We start from the raw sequence: 19,096 nt of genomic DNA on the forward strand, positions 1-19,096 counted from the left end.
TGGAACCACAAACAAATGGTGATTATTTCGAAGACTTTGATGATTTTTTCTGTTTTTACAGTTTCTGGGTCTCATAAATGGTGTTATTTTTCTAGATATTTTAAAAAGATAACATGCTTTTGGGATCAAAGTGTTAATTGTCTTATCTTATCTTGGATTAAAGCACCAAGAAGTATTAGATATGAAATATTTCTTATAGTAATATTGGCAACATAACTAGTGTTTTCGATATTTCAATTGACTCCTACTTGTAAAAGAGTATTTTTATTTTGCTGTTGTTTAAAGTAAAGTAGAGAATCTGGATAATACTTCACAGTTAATTCTGGTTCTGTCAGAGGTTTCTTCTCGCCACTGTGCTCCTCAGTTGTTTGGTTTCTCTTTTTAATATTCTTGATCTTACAGTGGGATGTGCCCTGAAATGATGTTTGGAAGTGGAGCTATATAAATAAAACTAAACCGAAGTGAAAAGATTACACTTTATAAGTAAGAAAGGTGTAAATGATTATTCAGACTTCTATCAGTCACCACGTTGCTGCTTATAGCTTTGCTCCCAGAGTTTCCAGCGGTGGGATCTTTGACATAGTGATTAAAGCCTAAATGCATTAAATGCATAAATATGTGTCTATGTTTGCTCCTGACTTCCTGCCAACTCTGTTTTACACTGCTGGTACTGCAGCTAATAGAACACAGACTAGAAAATCAATTAGTCTATTGGTATTTCTAAGAGAATATTAAATTTTTCGATTAGTACCATTAGTTTCACTTTGACTTGACCAAAATTCAAAGACATATTCTTCATTATGGGATAGTGTCCAACCTAACTGCACGTCTTGAGAACCATGAATTAGAATTCATCAAATAATTAGAAATAAGTTATTGAGAGTAGTAAGAAAAAAAAGTAGCAGTGAACTAATATATCAACTTAAACATTAGCAGACTGACCATTAGGAAGTTCAGGAATGTTCCTTTATGCTGGTCTTGTTGTCGCTGTTTTTAAACCCTAACTCTGGCTTTAATACTCTACTGTATATGCCTGAAAACAAATATTCTATCCACAGCTGGTGAAATTCATTACAGCGGGTAGGCATCACAACTTATGTATGATCTAGATAATACTTCAGAGTAAGTTCTGGTTCTGTCAGAGGTTTCTTCTCGCCACTGTGCTGCTCAATTGTTCGGTTTCCTTGTTTAATATTCTTGACAATACAATGAGGGGTGTCCTGAAATGACTGATGTTTGGAAGTGGAGCTATATAAATAAAACTAAACTGAAGTGAAAAGATTATACTTTATAAGTAAGGAAGGTGTAATGATTGTTCAGACTTCTATCTGTCAGAACGTTGCTGCTTACAGCTTTGCTGCCAGAGGTTCCAGCGGTGGGATCTTTGACGTAGTGTGCCGTCTGCGCTGGGTTCAGCAGCTCGTTGTTGCCGGTCCCTTTGCCAAAAGCCTCCTGCTCCTTCTTAGAGCCCACACAGCCCATGATGCCTTCTGCAGGACGACAACAGAGAAACAGCAAGATGTTAAAACTCTGGACGTCAAAAGGAATAAAACACACTTGGATGGTCAAACCAAAGCCTCCAGACCTCAGAGTGACTTGATATGAAAGAAAGAGTCGGTATGTTTTGGTGAGATTTATTACTGAACAGAAACTAAATGTGCAGAATAAGAACATATTGGAAAAAAGATTCCTGTCTCATAAATGGTGACAAAATGATATTTTCAGGCTTTCGTTGCACAAACCTAGTTGAGATCCACTACAAGACCTTATACTGGCTGTGAACTAGTTCCAGTTACTCTGCTTGCACATAATAAGTAAACAATTAATTTAGGAGATGACCTTTGAAAACACAAAGAGACACCACCAGTAGTGAATATAATCTAGATCCCTTCTGTATTGATGTTATTTGTAATAATCATTCACGTATTTGACATTTCCAATCAACAATTGCGGAGTTAATACCAAACTTTAATTGTTCCTCCCATAAAATAAACAAATAAATCAATAAAATCAAAGGTTGTTCATGCAAGCAGCATAGTGTGACCCATAATTCAGCTTTTTTGTAACAAGAACTCTAGCAACCATAATTATTATTACGTCAGCAAAGGAGGAAGTGGAGTGTCATAAAGTTAAAAAAGGAGGTTGGGGTTGATGGATGGCTCAACATGTGATCTTAACATGGAACACAGCTGTTCCAGTTCTACACCAACAAAATCAGCATCTAACCCACATGTTTCATTTATCTAACCATGACCTGTTTAAACTTGTTTCAACCCAAAACTTGTTGATTTTTTTAACCTAAAAAAAGAGCTATTTTTGTGTCTATCTGGCACGCCAATTCAGTAGAGGCTTCCCTGAATTGTACAAATAAGTTTGGGGGAACAAATCAACAAAAGTAATGGGGTATTAAAAGTACCAAAGGAGTCTACAAAGGAGATTTAGTGGGTTAGCGGGACTTGTTGAGCCTAAAGTCAGAATTTTTAAACTTACTAGATCACCACGGTAACTGATGTTGCACAGCTAGATCACCATGGTAACTGATACTGCACAGCTAGATCACCATGGTAACTGATACTGCACAGCTAGATCACCATGATAACTGATGCTGCACACCTAGATCACCACAGTAAATGATGATGCGTGGCTAGATCACCATGGTAACTGATGATGCACAGCTAGATCACCATGGTAACTGATGCTGCACACCTAGATCACCATGGTAACTGACGCTGCACAGCTAGATGACCATGGTAACTGATGCTGCACACCTAGATCACCATGGTAACTGACGCTGCACAGCTAGATCACCATGGTAACTGATGCTGCGTGGCTAGATCACCATGGTAACTGATGCTGCACAGCTAGATGACCATGGTAACTGATGCTGCACACCTAGATCACCATGGTAACTGACGCTGCACAGCTAGATGACCATGGTAACTGATGCTGCACACCTAGATCACCATGGTAACTGACGCTGCACAGCTAGATGACCATGGTAACTGATACTGCACAGCTAGATCACCATGGTAACTGACGCTGCACAGCTAGATGACCATGGTAACTGATACTGCACAGCTAGATCACCATGGTAACTGACGCTGCACAGCTAGATGACCATGGTAACTGATGCTGCACACCTAGATCACCATGGTAACTGACGCTGCACAGCTAGATGACCATGGTAACTGATACTGCACAGCTAGATCACCATGGTAACTGACGCTGCACAGCTAGATGACCATGGTAACTGATACTGCACAGCTAGATCACCATGGTAACTGACGCTGCACAGCTAGATGACCATGGTAACTGATGCAGCACACCTAGATCACCACAGTAAATGATGCTGCGTGGCTAGATCACCATGGTAACTGATGATGCACAGCAAGATCACCATGGTAACTGATCGTGCGTGACTAGATCACCATGGTAACTGATGCTGCACAGCTTGATCATCATGGTAACTGATGGTGCATGACTAGATCACCACGGTAACTGATGCTGCACAGCTAGATGACCATGGTAACTGATGCTCCACAGCCAGATCACCATGGTAACTGATGCTGCACAGCTAGATGACCATGGTAACTGATGCTCCACAGCCAGATCACCATGGTAACTGATGCTGCACAGCTAGATGACCATGGTAACTGATGCAGCACGACTAGATCACCATGGTAACTGATGGTGTACGACTAGATCACCATGGTAAGTGATGCAGCACGACTAGATCACCATGGTAACTGATGCTGCACAGCTAGATCACCATGGTAACTGATGCTGCATGGTTAACCTGCTCCAGAGGAGGTTCTGTGCAGAGTATGAGATTTATTTTGACTGTAGTAATACAATTTCAGCAATTTTTTTTACTAACAATATTCTCTACAGACAATGGAAGTTCTCAGCTTAGACAATATATTATTTCTACACATCTGCTAAGCTGAAAGTTAGTAATCCCACTGACAAAAACCTGAATACATTTGGTTGTTTTTGTAGTAAATGCATAAATATGTTTCTAGTTTCAAGTCTGTTTTACACTGCGGATACCAAAGATAATAGAGCACAGATGAATCAATTAGTCTAAGAGAATATTCAGTTTTTCAATAAGCCCCATTAATTTCACTTCAACTTCGACAAAAAACTAAAGTGATTTTCATGTATTCTTTATTTTATATCAGACCTAAATGCTCTTCTTGGGTATCATGTTTAAATGTAAGAAGTTTAATGTGTAGCCATCATGTTAGAAATAAGCCGTGTCACTGAGTGTAGTAAATAAAGTAGCAGTGAATTAATATATTAACTTAAACAGCAGCTGCTGGGGCTGTTTTAATCCCTAACTCTGGCTTCAGTACCCTACTGTATATGCCTAAATACAAATATTGTGTCCACAGCTGGTGAAATTCAACAGCTGGCATCACAAGTCAAGTATCAGCGCTCAGTATCTTGTTAACGCTTGTTGTAGAAACACTGGTTAACAGAGTAAACCTGCAAAATGTGGTGCAAAGAAGATGCTAAAATTAAAAAAAAGTTTTGCCATCTGATACCACAAGGTGTGAGACGGAGATGAAGAAGACGAAGTTGCTTTGTCCTGTTTACAGGCTCTCTGCTAAATTTACTAACCAAAGGTTTTTAACATTTCAGTGTAAAGGATCCTGCTGCAGGTTTTACCATTTCCACTACCATTTGGATAATTTTCTTCTCAACTGCTTTTTGCATTGCAGCCTGTAGGGATGTAATGTTTGATAACCTGATTTGCAATAAATATGATTTGTTAAATACTTTAAATCTAAACCAACAGTGAACATGACTCTGAACAAGACAGAGAAAAGTCAGAGGAGGACGGAGATGAAACCAACATAGATCCAAATAGAAGTAAACTCTGATCTGAGTGACTTAAAAGTACTATAAGCGCTTTACAACATGCTTCTCATTCACACATTTGCACACCAGTGGTGTCAGAAGTTCCATGCAAGGTGCTGCCTGTCATCAGGAGTAAGTTGTGGTTCAGTGTCTTACCTAAGGACACTTTGACATGTGTGAAACCTTGAGATTAGTGGACAACCTAGTCAACATCTGAGCCACAGCTGCCCAGTGTTCAGGTTTATATTTGAAGTGGAAGCTCTGAATCACCTCGTGACTCTGTGAAACAACCACAGAACGTTGGGTACAGACGTCATCCTTGAAAACGTAGATGTGATTGTCATGTCTGCCATTTTAGAAGAATTTACTGAACTACGCTGCCATTCAGAAGTTTGGGGTCACATAGAAATGTCCTTGTTTTTGAAAGAAAAACAGTTTTTTCCAATGAAGATAACATTAAATGAATTATAAATCCAGTGTAGACATTGTTAATGTGGTAAATGACTATTGTAGCTGGAAACAGCTGATTTTTAATGGAATATCTCCATAGAGGTACAGAGGAACATTTCCAGCAACCATCACTCCTGTGTTCTAATGCTACATTGTGTTAGCTAATGGTGTTGAAAGGCTATGATGATTAGAAAACCCTTGTGCAATTATGCTAGCACATGAATAAAAGTGAAAAATTATATTGCCTGGGTGACCCCAAACTTTTGAACGATAGAGTATATTCAAAAAGTATATTCCTTATTTCTGAGATCATTCCATAAAAGCTTACTAGGAAAAGACGATTAATGAAACTACGATTAGACCCTCATCCTCCTCCAACCCAAACTTCTCTTCAACCCTAACTTGTACGTTCATCCTCTCCAGTTTGCTTCTTCCCTTTCAGTTCTGGGACCTCCGTCAGCTCAGTCCCACCTCACCTCACTCTTCCTTCTCTGTTCTCTATTGTCTCAGTTGTCTATGCTAACATGCTGCTGTTACAAATTAATTTCCTAATAAGGATCAATAAAGTATATATTCTATTCTAATCTGTTCTATTCCAAAAATCAGACAAAAAAGTATATAATATTTTTACCTCAAGCACTGTTTAAGAGCAGCTCAAATGAAACACGTTACTGTTTTTGCTGACCTCCAGTGGTTTAAGTTCTCCACTATTGCAGAAATGTACTGTAGCATTACTGATATGTGTGGTTAGAAGCTCAACATTGTACATTTCTTAGTACACCTCTCAGTGCTTTTCAATCTGGTGTTTTGTCGTCTGATTTCAGAAGTCTGTTTGAGTTACTTCAGGTTTAAGTCTGACTTCATAATTAGAGGACATCGTCATGGTAACTTATGCTGCACATCTAACCTGTAGCAGAGTGACAAATATAAAATCAATACCTACTAATTTATCATTTCTTCTAGAGCTCATTGTGCAAACCTAAACCATTTTCTTTGAGCACAGATATGACAGATTTTATTTTCCTCTTGACTGCAAGCAACACCAAACCTGTTTCAGTGTATTGGTATTTGTAGAGCGATTTAATCCCATAACTAAACCACTAAACCCGTACTTATTGGAGATTTACAATAAACAAACTTGTTTTGAATTATCTTTCAATATTTGTTCTTCACTTGCACCCAAAATCCAACCAGAGCCGCAGCTGACAGAATGAGGCTAAAATGGTCTCACATAAGAGACGCATAATTCAATGGAAACCTATTTACAGTCAGACCTGCTCATGCATGATGGTGCAGAGATAGGAGCTTATTGACATTTTTTACCAGCATTCCTTGCTGCTGTGGCTGCAGCAGTTGCATTGCTTTTGAGTTATATTTTCAAATCCTCGCACGCTTTTAGGATTACAGATTGTTCTTATTTTGAGAAACGTGTAGCTGTAGACCTGTTCATGTCTCATCATCTGGTGCACCACTTATGTGAGGCGCTCATAGTCACATTTAGAAAGTTTGGTTTGACTAAACGAGCTGATAATCAGGTTCATGTGACCAAATATAACAACAAGAAAAGCCCTCAGAGAGCGCAGTGCTCCACCAAGGCTGTTCATTCCCCCATATGGCGTTGTCAGAAATGCAACATTTTTTTGTAGAATTGCAGCATTTTTTAATTGTTGATGATCAGAAACCACTGCACCATAGAATGTGACCATTTAATCTAGATGTATCCACAAACAAAATGACCTTGCGCTGAGCACAGGTGTGTGTTATGCATGTGTACGTTATGTACGGATATCGAATCATGTGACCTGAATATGTAGCGAGCAGCGGGAACTGATGGGATTCAGAAACACCCCCACAATTTAATCAGTTGTTCCTTGTATCATTTCCAACAGATAAGTCCCGATAAATCGCAGTGGTGGATTTGTAGTAGGATCACAATCATGTGAACGTCAGCAGGCAGCTGACGTAGTGTTCACTTGTTGTCATGGTTACAGTGACGACGTCGCGATCTCACAATGATGCAGATCTAACAAATCCATGGATCCAGACTATAAGCTGCATCACTGCCAAAATCTAATCACTTGGTCCTTGTGTAATTTCTGACCTCTGAAAATTTCACCAAACCGTTTGTCCGTTTTTGAGTGATGTTGTGTACAGAAAGACAGACAGACAGACAAACCAACGCCGATCGTCACATAACTCCACCGCCTTCCTTGGTGGAGTAAAAAGACATCCTGAATATGTTGAAGTTGCTTCGTAGTACAAGCCCCAGGTTTTAAAGAGTATTACTGTACATTAGCTGCTACAAATGTAAAACACAAGTCAGCACGTTTAAGACAGAACATTTTAACATTCAAAAAATGTTTAGAGGATGTTGCCAGATTACATTCCATGATAACAAAAGAAGAATGTTCTCTGAACATAATTCAGAAATGTTCCAGATCTTATCGCGGCCTCAGAAGACAGAATGTGTTTTTATAAAACGTTCCTGCAATTTAAAATATTTACAAAAGTGGAACATTTTGCCTGAAATATTCTGAGGATGTTTTAGGGATGTTGCTGTTGAGAATGTTCATGTACAAAACATTCCTACAATGATAACAAAGGATAAATGTTCCCAAAGCAACGTTTGGAAAATGTTTTAAGAACATTTTTTAGAGCATCTTTAGTGCAGTTTATTGTACCTTTAAGAAGAACATCATGGGAACTAATAGAAAACGTCCCACTGAAAACATTACTAGAATTAATTCTATATAATGAAGTGATTATCATTATTATGATTGTTATTTCTGAGACACTCTGTATCACCTCTTAACAGCTGCATTATTTCAAACCAAAAAGAAAATCTCAGTGCAACCTTTCCAAAGCGTCTTTAGAGAACTTTATCCTGCTTTAAAGAAGAACAGTCTGGGAACTAAAAGAAAACATCCCTCTAAAAACACGACTAGAATTTTGCAGAACTTTCTCAGAATGTTTTCAAAACAAAACAAAAAAACTGCATCTGGGATGTTATTGCAGCTTTTTTTCTGTCAGTGTTGCTGTTAAGGTGCTTTGAAATGTTGCTAATGTTGGCTGGAGGAGGCGTGAAAGCCGCGAATCACACGATGCCATTAGATGTATTCTTCTCTGCTGAGAAAACAAGGAGCTCAAACAGTCGTGACTGCATGACTTCTACCATGTTGTTCTGTTTCTGATGACTGAGTAATCGTTTTTACAGAAGCTGCCGTCTCTTTTATCAGTTTGCACCATCGAGATCTTCCAAGAAGCTCTTTCAACATCACAGTATTTCCACACAAGTCCCCTTTAATTCACGTGTACCATCCAGGGAATGCGTTGCTTTCTTCCTGTATCTGTATTCCTACATCTGCATGTTGTATCCATGTATGTAAATGTTTTGCAGATAAACGGAACGAGGTGAAACTGGAGTGAGAACAAAGAGGGAGTCTGATGCTGAGTTTTATAACAGCGAGCATATAAAGATAGAGACGACATGTCAGAATAAGGCTTTCAGTTTGATCTATCTCCACAGGGAGGAAGTCGTGTTTATTATCACGACATGCACAACAGATCTAATGTGATTTTTTTTATCTGCTTCACCAGTAGATGCAAAACTTTTAATGTCTCTAGAAGTATTTTTTTAATCTGTTCTGCAAACTATATTTACAGTAATCATTACCGTACCTGCCCCCTCCTATACAGCAGTAAGCAATGGAAAATGTTTCATTTGAACGTTTAGACACAGGAAGTGGGGTTTTAGAGGTCAGAACTGGTGTTAATGTGTTTGCTTCCCCTTTTCGCTCCTCTCTGAACCTTCTTCCTCTTCAGATATCTAATTAAATAATGGTTCAGAGTTCACTGGACAGTTTTACCTTCTGTGTGAAACATAACATAACATAACCCTCTTATGTATGTTTTACTGATCCAGAATGGGAGTCAACGCTGGTCGGATGGTAAAACGTTGCCATAGTTTGGCTCAATAGAAATGCAAGACCACAACGACTAAAGAACTGTTTCTTTCCCACCTGCTGTCAGGCTCTGAAACAGATTCCTATAATCATCGACTACCTCATGACAGTTTGCTGTCTATTTTCATCTACATGTCAGAAGAAAAACACTTGACTAATGGCTTGGCTAATAAAAGGTTTGCTGCAACTTCACATTACAGAATCATTTGATTATCAAATAATAACCCAGAAAAACAGCTGGAAATCATGAGATGTAAGAGAATATAATGATATTTCAGATTTCTGTGGCGCAGTTGATGTAAATTTTGGTTTTATGTATTTATTCGAGATTGTTGTGTCTAAATATGACCACTAGGGGAGCCAAAGTTGAAAATTCAACTTCCAGTTAAGCTAAGCTAGCTAGAGTGGTATTAATATTCCATGAAATTTAAAGTATTCTTTTAAATGTCCAAGTCCACATCTGAGTTCTTTCGCTCTGCAGCAGCTCATGATGTTGTCAACGATGAATAGATATAAATTTGAGATTTATACCATTAATGTGCAGCACACACTAAATATTATGTGCATGAAAACTTTATACTTCTTTATTATCTCAATGAATATTAAAATGGAAACAACCACTAATTTCTATCAAGAAATTATATTTATGATAGATAGATAGATAGATAGATAGATAGATAGATAGATAGATAGATAGATAGATAGATAGATAGATAGATAGATAGATAGATAGATAGATACTTTATTAATCCCGAGGGAAGTTCAAGAATATCTCGAATTCCCAAAGGAAACTATAAACTATAAGTTTATCCACACATCATTGCACATTTTTGAATATATGTGTTGGAGCTGTACTGACATATATTATACGATTTGGTTATTGGCATACTTTTTACTAGTAAGTAATAACTGAAATACTAAGTTAAGTCTGAGGTAATTTAGAAACTGTACCACCACTACATATGTTGTTGCCAGCACTGACAAGTTGAATTTTCAGCTATTAAATGTGCCACTTAGCATATATCTTGGTCTTTTCTGGGTGAAGAGGTTTGTAATCCTGGAAGCTACGGTCTCAGGATCGTAAACTCATAGGGTAGGGTTTTTCTTAGAAATCTGGCCTCAGATGAGGACCAAAACAATAACCTGTACTGGAAGAGATCCCAGTGGAGGCAAATTGAAAACCTCCTGGAACCAAGCTTCAGAGAGGAGCTTCTAGTGGCTCAACCAACATAAGGATGACCATGAGGGTTGGTCGCCATGCTTGCTGGGTAGCAGTCGAAGGTGAGTATTTTGGAGAATACTACTACGGAAGTAGGTTCATGGGGTGTGGAGAGATGATATAGCCCTAGTTAAGAGCTGGAGGATGTGGCTCAAGGTTTGCACATTTGGACTGATTCTGGATAAATGATGGTGGATAATAATAAAACAAACAAACAAAAAACACCAACTATCCATCCAACCACCCAACCAACCAACCAACCAACCAACCAACCAACCAACCAACCATCAACCAACCAACCAACCAACCAACCAACCAACCCAACAACCAACCAACCAACCATCCATCAACCAACCAACGAACATCCAATCAACCATCCATCCAACCAACCATCCACCAACCAACCAAACCAACCAATGAACATCCAACCAACCAACCAACCAACCAACCATCCATAAACCAAGCAACAAACATCCAATCAACCATCCATCCAACCAACCATCCACCAACCAACCAACCAACCAACCATCTATCCAACCAACCAACCATCCATCAACCAACCAACAAACATCCATTCAACCAACCTGCTCTCCGGCAATGTTTTCCAGCTCCTACTGAAGGATGCCCAGGTGCTCCCAGGCCAGATGAGATGTATGATCCCTCCAGCGAGTTCTGGATCTACCTGGGCTCTCCTCTCAGTTGGACGTACTCAGAAAACCTTCAAAAGGCGGAATTCAAAGCCCAGATCACCTCAGCTGACTCCCTTAAATACGACAGACCAGTGACAATAGTCCAAGCTCCCGCTGGATGTCCGAGGTGCTCACCTCGCGTCTCGGACCGAACCCAGCCACCTAACAGGAGAAGAAACCTTCAAATTGTACCTCTGAAACTCACCAATTAACACAATTCCTTATTTGTTATACCCAAGCAAAAGAAACAATAAATAAAAGAATCTGAAACCAGCACAATTTTAACAGGACACTTCATAATTACGACAAAACGTCAGGAGATCTGAAGATTAATTCACACAGGAAGAGAGTTAAAAGATGTTGAATATGACTTTAAAGTCTCAATAAAAGGGTTTTTATTCTCTGTGTCTGTTGTGATTGTAAATTAATCGCTAGCAACAAATACTGTAAGTCAGAAATACAATATATACATAGATGATTTATCCTGACTCAGGGTCGGTTAGATTACTGTGATTAAGGTTGACTTACTAATTGCACATAAACCTGCATCAACTGTTATCAGAACCCATACATATATTCCGCTGAGGCAGTTCATTCCCCCATATGGCATTGTCAGAAATGCAGCATATTTTTGTAGAAATGCAGCATTTGTTTATTAGTTATTGATGATTAGAAAACACAGCAACATAGCATGTGACCATTTAATATAGATCTACCCACAAACAAAATGACCTTGCACTGAGCACAGGTGTGTGTTATGCATGTGTACGTTATGTACGGATACCGAATCGCGTGACCTAAATATGTAGCAGACGGCAGGAATTGATGGGACTCAGAAACACCCCCACAATTTAATCAGTTGTTCCTTGTATCATTTCCGATGGATAAGTCCTGATAAATCCGCAGCGGCGGATTTGTAGTAGGATCACAATCGTGATCGTCAGCAGGCAGCTGACATAGTGTTCACGTGTTGTCATGGTTACAGTGACGCTGTGTAGCTATCTGGCAATGATACAGAAATCTTTAACAAATCAGTGGATCCAGACTATAAGCTGCATCACTGCCAAAATCTAATCACTTGGTCCTTGTGTCATTTCTGACCTTCCCTGAAAATTTCATCCAAATCCGTTAGACAGACAGACAAGAGCTGATCGTCACATAAGTCCGCTGCGTTCCCAGGTGGAGTAATTATGTCAAAAGTCATCCCTAAATAACAATTTTTGCTAAAGTTCTTTGGAACGGCATCCATGGTGCCAAAAGGAACAATTTGGGGTTTATTAAAGTACTTTCAGTTCAGTAAAGTTGCATGGAACCATTTTCTGCTCCAGTTAGCACCTTTATTTTTCTGATTGCACTAAAGATACTAAGACTTCATGTTTATCTGTGACTTTAGCGGCCACTAGTGGTTATTACAGCATACTGACATCATAAATTTCACTTAATTTTCCAGGACAGCTTTGGATCATCTTGGTTTATCTCTCTCATGGTAAAACGTATAATAACAAACTGAAAAAACTGCAATTAAATCAGCAAACAAAATCAATAATAGTATTTGTTTAAAGTTCACTACAGTGAAGCTGCAGCAGCCTAAAAAAGGTTCACAGCCCTGACGAGCAACAGGATGATGTTTTTTTTGCGAATGAATTCGATTTCTAATTTTTTAAAAAGGTAATAATGTGACTTTTCTTCTTTATCGGGGTACAAGCTACACAGTTATACTTTAAAATAAGTCCTGCACTGTTCACTAGTAGTCATCTAAAACCGTAGATGTTGGCAGCCATGTTTAAAAACAGTCACTGTGTTTCAGAAGAGCAGTGATGGTCTGAGCACATGTAGGTCAAATATACTTAGAAATACACATCTAAGTATTTATTTTGATCATAGGAAACTATGAGAGGGTCAGTGTATTAAACATGAGCTCAAACTGCATCTAGTAGGGTTAAAAAAATATACAAAGTTGAAAGAATTTCCAATGAAGAGCAGAATAATAATAATAGAATTAAAAAAACAACAAACCAACCAACCGACCAACCAACCATCATCCATCCATCCATGCATCATCATCCATCCATCCATCCGTCCATCCATCCATCCATCCATCCATCCATCCATCCAGCCATCCAGCCAGCCATCCATCCATCCATCCATCCATCCATCCATCCATCCATCCATCCATCCATCCAACCAACCACCCAACCAACCATCCATCCATCCAACTATCCATCCATCCATCCATCCATCCATCCATCCATCCATCCATCCATCCATCCATCCATCCATCCAACCATCCATTCATCCATCCATCCATCCATCCATCCATCCATCCAACCAACCATCCATCCATCCATCCATCCATCCATCCATCCATCCATCCATCCAACCAACCAACCAACCATCGATCCATCCAACTATCCATCCATCCATCCATCCATCCAACCAACCAATCAATAATTTTAGCCTGAAACCACCATAAAATGTGGGTCACAATAAAACTTTTCCATCTTTTAACATAGTGTGTTTGTATAAAGGCTTGGTTGAGGTTTATCTAAATATTACCCACCATGCAAATGATGCTGTACAGCCATAAATCCACAAAACCAGAACAGGAAGCTGCATTCATTCGGCACAACGATGCTTTTTGATTTTAAATGAAGCCATAAACACGCAATTCATCTTTATAGACGTTCTCACTTCACCTGTTCCTGTCCATATTATGTTTTAGATGAATTCCTCATATTTTCCTGCCTCCAAACTACTTTTAAATCCTAGCCAAGACTCCATCTGGGGACAGAATCAGGAATAATTCATGTTCTGTTATAATGGGAAGGACTTTTTTTTTTGCTTTTACCTGCCTGGGGCCACAACAACATCAGCTGCTGCTTGGTTCAGCAGCAGCAATAAAGAACAGGCCGGAAGATTTTCCACATACATCGTTATTAAGTCACTTATCAACAGGAAAAAACTCACATAATGCCTCACTTTGTTCCTACTTGGACTTCATGTCATAAACATATTAAACTTTATAGATGCTGCAGCTCGATTTGTGCATCTTTGTGCTTCAGAAGAGCAGGAAACGTTCCCACAACATCTGCTAACATTAGGTTCTGTTAATATTTTCAATAAACTTACTGACCTAATGTTTAAAATAGAAATAAAATAATGTTCCTATAATGTTAAAAGTGAACTAAGGATGTTTTAATTGGATGGAATGTGTTTTTTTAAAAAAGGTTCTTGTAGTTTGAGTTATTAACAGGGTTGGAACATTTTGTCTGCAGTGTGGGAAAACATTACAGAACGTTCCCACAACCCTGGCTAATGTTCTCTACACATTCTAATTGTTGGGTTTTTTTTGAAGAAAAATGTGTTAATACAATATTATTTTCCCGTCATGTTCCTAAAAGGTTTCTATGATGTTTTAAGGTCAATGTTCAGAGATCGTTGTCAGGAATGCAGATGATGTTCGATGAAGAACGAAGGAGGAACGTTCTCAAACCAACACTGAAAAAATATTCTTTAGATGTGATTGAGGTTTCAGATGATTTTTGTTTTTTTATAAAACGTTCCTGTAATGTGATATATTAACAAATATTTAACAATCTGAGGATGTTTCAGAGAACACATTATAGAATGTTCTTCAGTGAAATGTTCCCACAATGTTCCATGATAACAAAGAAAGAATGTTTACAAACCAACATTGAACAAATGTTTTCCAGATGTTATCGAAGCCTCATAATGTTTTTTAGACAGAACGTTCTTGTGAAGTGATATATTCAAGGTTGAACAGTTATTTGCTGAGGTACCACATTACAGAACGTTCTTCTATAGAACATTCCCACAATGATGACAAAGGTAGGATGTTCTCAATACAACATTCATAAAATGTTGTCCACATGTTACTGAGGTCTTACATAATTTTAATGAAATGTTCCTGTAATGTGATAAATAAACAAAGGTGGAACATTCTGCCTGTAATGTTCTAGGGATGTTCTTCACAGAACATATTACAGAAAATTCTTCCAACAAATGTTCCCACAATGTTCCATGAAAACAAAGAAAGAACTTTCTCAAACCAACTTTCAAACATGTTCTCCAGATGTTATCGAGGCCTCAGAGGACAGAACATTTTAAAACGTTCCTGTAATGTGATATATTCAAGGTAGAACACTTATTTGCTGAGGTACCACATAACAAAACATTCTTCTATAGAAAATTTCCACAATGATAACAAAGGAAGGACGTTCATAAAATGGCAAAGGAACAACAACATTCATGAAATGTTCTCCAGATGTTATCGAGCCTCAGATGATTTTAATGAAACGTTCCTGTAATGTGAAATATAAACAACGGTGGAACATTGTGCCTGCAGTGTTCTGGGGATCTTGTTCAGGGAACATATTATAGAATGCTCTTAAATAAAATGTTCCCACAGTGTTCTATGACAATGAAGAAGGAACTTTTTTTAGCGAAATGTTTTTGTATAATGTTCTGTATTAAAGGTGGAACATTTTGCCTTTTGTTGAAGGAACACATCACAGAATGTTCTTCTGTAAAAACGTTCTATGATGAAGGAAGGACGTTCTCAAACCAACATTCAGAAAATGTCAAGATGTTATCGAGGCCTCACAGAAAATTTTATAACATTCCTGTACTCTGATATATTAAAGGTGGAACCGTTTGTTTTTTGTTGAGAGATCACATCATAGAACGTTCTTTTCAGATGGCAGAACCTTCTTTATGTTCTTAACGTTCCTGTACTGCATGTATTAACAAAGGCAGAACATTCTGGCTGCAATGTTCTGAGGATGTTCTATAAGCTCTATGTTCTTCTATAAAACATTCCCATAGTGTTCCATGATAACAAAGGGAGAACATTCTCAAGCCAACATTTAAAAAATGGTCTTCAGATGTTATCGAGGCTTCAGATGATTTTAATCAAACGTTCCTGTAACCTGATAAATAAACAAAGGTGGAACATTCTGCCTGCAATGTTCTAAGGATGTTATTCAGGGAACATATAGAACATTCTTCCCATGATAACAAAAGAAGAACGTTCTGAAACCTACTTTCAAAACATGCTTTCCAGATGTTATCGAGGCCCCAGAATGTTTTTTATACAGAATGTTTTAAAACGTTCCTGTAATGTGATATATTGACGGCAGAAACATCCTCCAAATGCTTTAAGAAGAACGTGTTTAGAACATCTTCAGTCTTTATCCTGCTTTGAAGAAGAACATTCCAAAACATCACTAGAACTTTGCAGAACTCTCTCAGAATGCATTAACCGTTAGGATCTCTACCTTGTTATTCTTTATGACACCTTTTTCTAATTTTCCATCATTGTATTTAAAAGAATTGTTCTTTTATCTGGTCTTTTTTTCATTTCACAGCCTTGAAAACAGTCACTTTGCATTTTTACTGCACAAATTGTCTGAACATGACACAAATAAAAAGCCTCGAATCTCTCAAATCTTGAATGTTTTCGAACAAAAGAATTTCTAAAAATCTATCTGGGTAGTTTAGTGCAGTAGGTGTTGTGAATGCAGGAATATTTGATTAAATATTAACGACAATTATCACTAAAATAAATAGAAATTGTTCCAAATAAGGCAACTTTGAGTTGTACAATGAAGGTTGAACAAAAAAAAAAAAAAGGTTGTGTTTATTTTCTGGTATTTTATGGAGCAAATGATGTGTTGCTTAAATAAAAACAAAACAAAACAGACAAATCAATAATTGAAATTGAAGTTTTAGTTTAAAAATGAATTTACAGTGCCCTGTTTATCATTTTAAGTTTGTCCAGCTTAGAAATGTAAGTGAATAATTAGTTTGAATGCCACCGAGTGTCGTTTCTTACATTTTATGAGTCAACTTAACTAGTTTTGCATTTCTAAAGCTCAAAAAATGACTTTGAACTAATTATTCACTCACATTTCTATGTTCAACACAGTTAAAATGACAAACAGGGCAAATTAATAACCACAAGTGGAAGTCTGCAGTAAAATAAATGAATTTACAGCGCACTCAGAATCATTTTAACTCTGTTCAACCTAGAAAATGAAGCAAATAATTAGTTTAAATGATGAGTTCAAACTTGTTTTTGAGCTTTGAAAATCTAAAACTGGTTAAATTGACTAAACTCCTCGTGAAAAGTTCAACAAACTTAAGAAAACACTCTGAGTGGAAACAGAAATTTGCATTTTCTCAGTATTAAGAGTCGCTTCTTCAATTGTCAGGAGGAACTTGAAGCTGCAGCTGCTGAAGACATTTTGTTCCAGATGATGATGATGATGATGATGCATTCACTGACTCTATAGTGTCAGGATGCTTGAAATGAACTGAACCAGAATATTTAAATTAATCCAACAATAAAAGATGAGTTGATTCCACTATGTAATCCAGTGTGAATTAATTTTTTTCCTTCTATTTGCGACATTTCAGGGGGAAATGAGGCCGGTGTGACCTCAGCACTGATGCAAGATAAGAAGCTGCATGTGGAGTTTTATCACTGGTCACCAGTATGATGTAATATCGGCATTTCTGCAGCGTTTGCTAAGACTTTCTCAGTAAGACTCGCTGGGATTAACACAGAAACATTATTAAAGACACACATGTCTTCATACACTAACATATCTATTATGCAACTCTGCTGGTTTTCATGTTGAGCTTATAGACACTGAAAGAACAAAGGGGAGAACTGAAACTAGTCGGTTCAGTCTGGATGGACAGTCTAAAAATAACTAACACACACAGTTAAAGACTAAATAAAAATGTGGAAATACTTGAGACTTCTAGAAAAAAAAAGAAAATAAAGATGCAGTAGAAGGTAAAAGTGTGTTTATCCACCTGTTTGCGCCACTTTCACACCTTCCTGCCTCCTTTACATATCATTTGTGATTCTGCAGGCGGTGGCCAAGTCAACTCAAAGACCTTGAAGTTCCTCTTTTTGGACCTGAGCATCCTCTTTGTAAAACTTCTTCTATCACAGGCAAAGAACTCTCTAATTCTACCCTAAATTCAATTCAAACTTTCATCTTCTCTCTCATAGACATGTTTCAGACAGTTTGGCTTCTTCCTCTCCACAAACCAACATTTAAAAACAAAACACTCACCGCGTTTTAATCTCCCACTCTCAGACTCTCTGCGGATGTATACGATCTTCTAGATTCGGATAAAAGCGCCCAAAATAGTCCTCATTGCTTTTCTGGCGCGTCCATCCCGCGCTGGTCCGGCTGTGTTCGGCTGGAGATGCGCACAGGGCGGCGGAGCTCAGCGCACTGGACTCGCAGGAGGAAGTTCGAGCTGTGCGCATCACGACGCACTGTGGAGGGAAAAGAGGAACCAGCAAACGCCAATCACACTCTTGGTTTCACTGGCTGAATCAGCCGCAGCCGCTTCTTTTTCCGTCAGCTGTTTCTTTTGGCTGTGAGTTAATGAAACGGAGAGGGGCCTCATGCGTAAAAAACGCAGCGTAAAACATTCAAGATGTCCACAAAGCTGAAAAATGTTTTGGTTTTGAATCATCTTCCTTATTTACAACTGAGGTTAACGTCCAGTTTAGCCACCTTCTTGTCATTATTCTGTGTTTAAAATTGGGTTAATGCCTGATGGAAGAGTGGTTGGATGGAGGGAAGGATGGAAAAACGCTGTGTAAAACATTAAAGATGTCACCAAAGCTGACAATTGCTTTGCTTTTTAACATCTTCCTCATTTAAAATTGATGGTAATGTCCAGTTCAGAAATTTTTTGTCATTATTTTGTGTTTAAAATTGGGTTTATGTCAGGTTGGCGAGTGCCTGGATGGAGGGAAGGATGGATAAACACCATATAAAACATTAAAGATGTCCCCAAAGCTGACAAATGATTTACTTTTTAACATTTTCCTTATTTAAAATTGATGTTAATGTACAGTTCAG

At 38.1% G+C, this 19,096-nt stretch overlaps 1 protein-coding gene across 3 annotated transcripts in view; it reads right to left on the minus strand.

The window, feature by feature from the left end:
- hck (HCK proto-oncogene, Src family tyrosine kinase) overlaps positions 1-18,470 on the minus strand; it is a 38,586-nt gene extending 20,116 nt beyond the window's left edge. For 2 of the 3 annotated variants that reach the window (XR_008602624.1, XM_023273286.3), the window contains exons 1-2: positions 18,293-18,469; positions 1,351-1,490 (exon numbers count right to left, since the gene is read on the minus strand). Coding sequence is in view for 2 of the 3 variants with exons in the window: in XM_023273286.3 (XP_023129054.1) it covers positions 1,351-1,482 (132 nt within the window). In the remaining variant the exon portion in view is untranslated. Of the gene's footprint in view, positions 1-1,350; positions 1,491-11,078; positions 11,346-18,292 lie in introns of all 3 variants that reach the window. The other variant, XM_023273293.3, reaches the window with a different exon arrangement.
- Positions 18,471-19,096: the final 626 nt, after the last annotated feature.

Source organism: Amphiprion ocellaris, chromosome 8, assembly GCF_022539595.1.
Source record: "Amphiprion ocellaris isolate individual 3 ecotype Okinawa chromosome 8, ASM2253959v1, whole genome shotgun sequence".
Classification (NCBI taxonomy): domain Eukaryota; kingdom Metazoa; phylum Chordata; class Actinopteri; family Pomacentridae; genus Amphiprion; species Amphiprion ocellaris.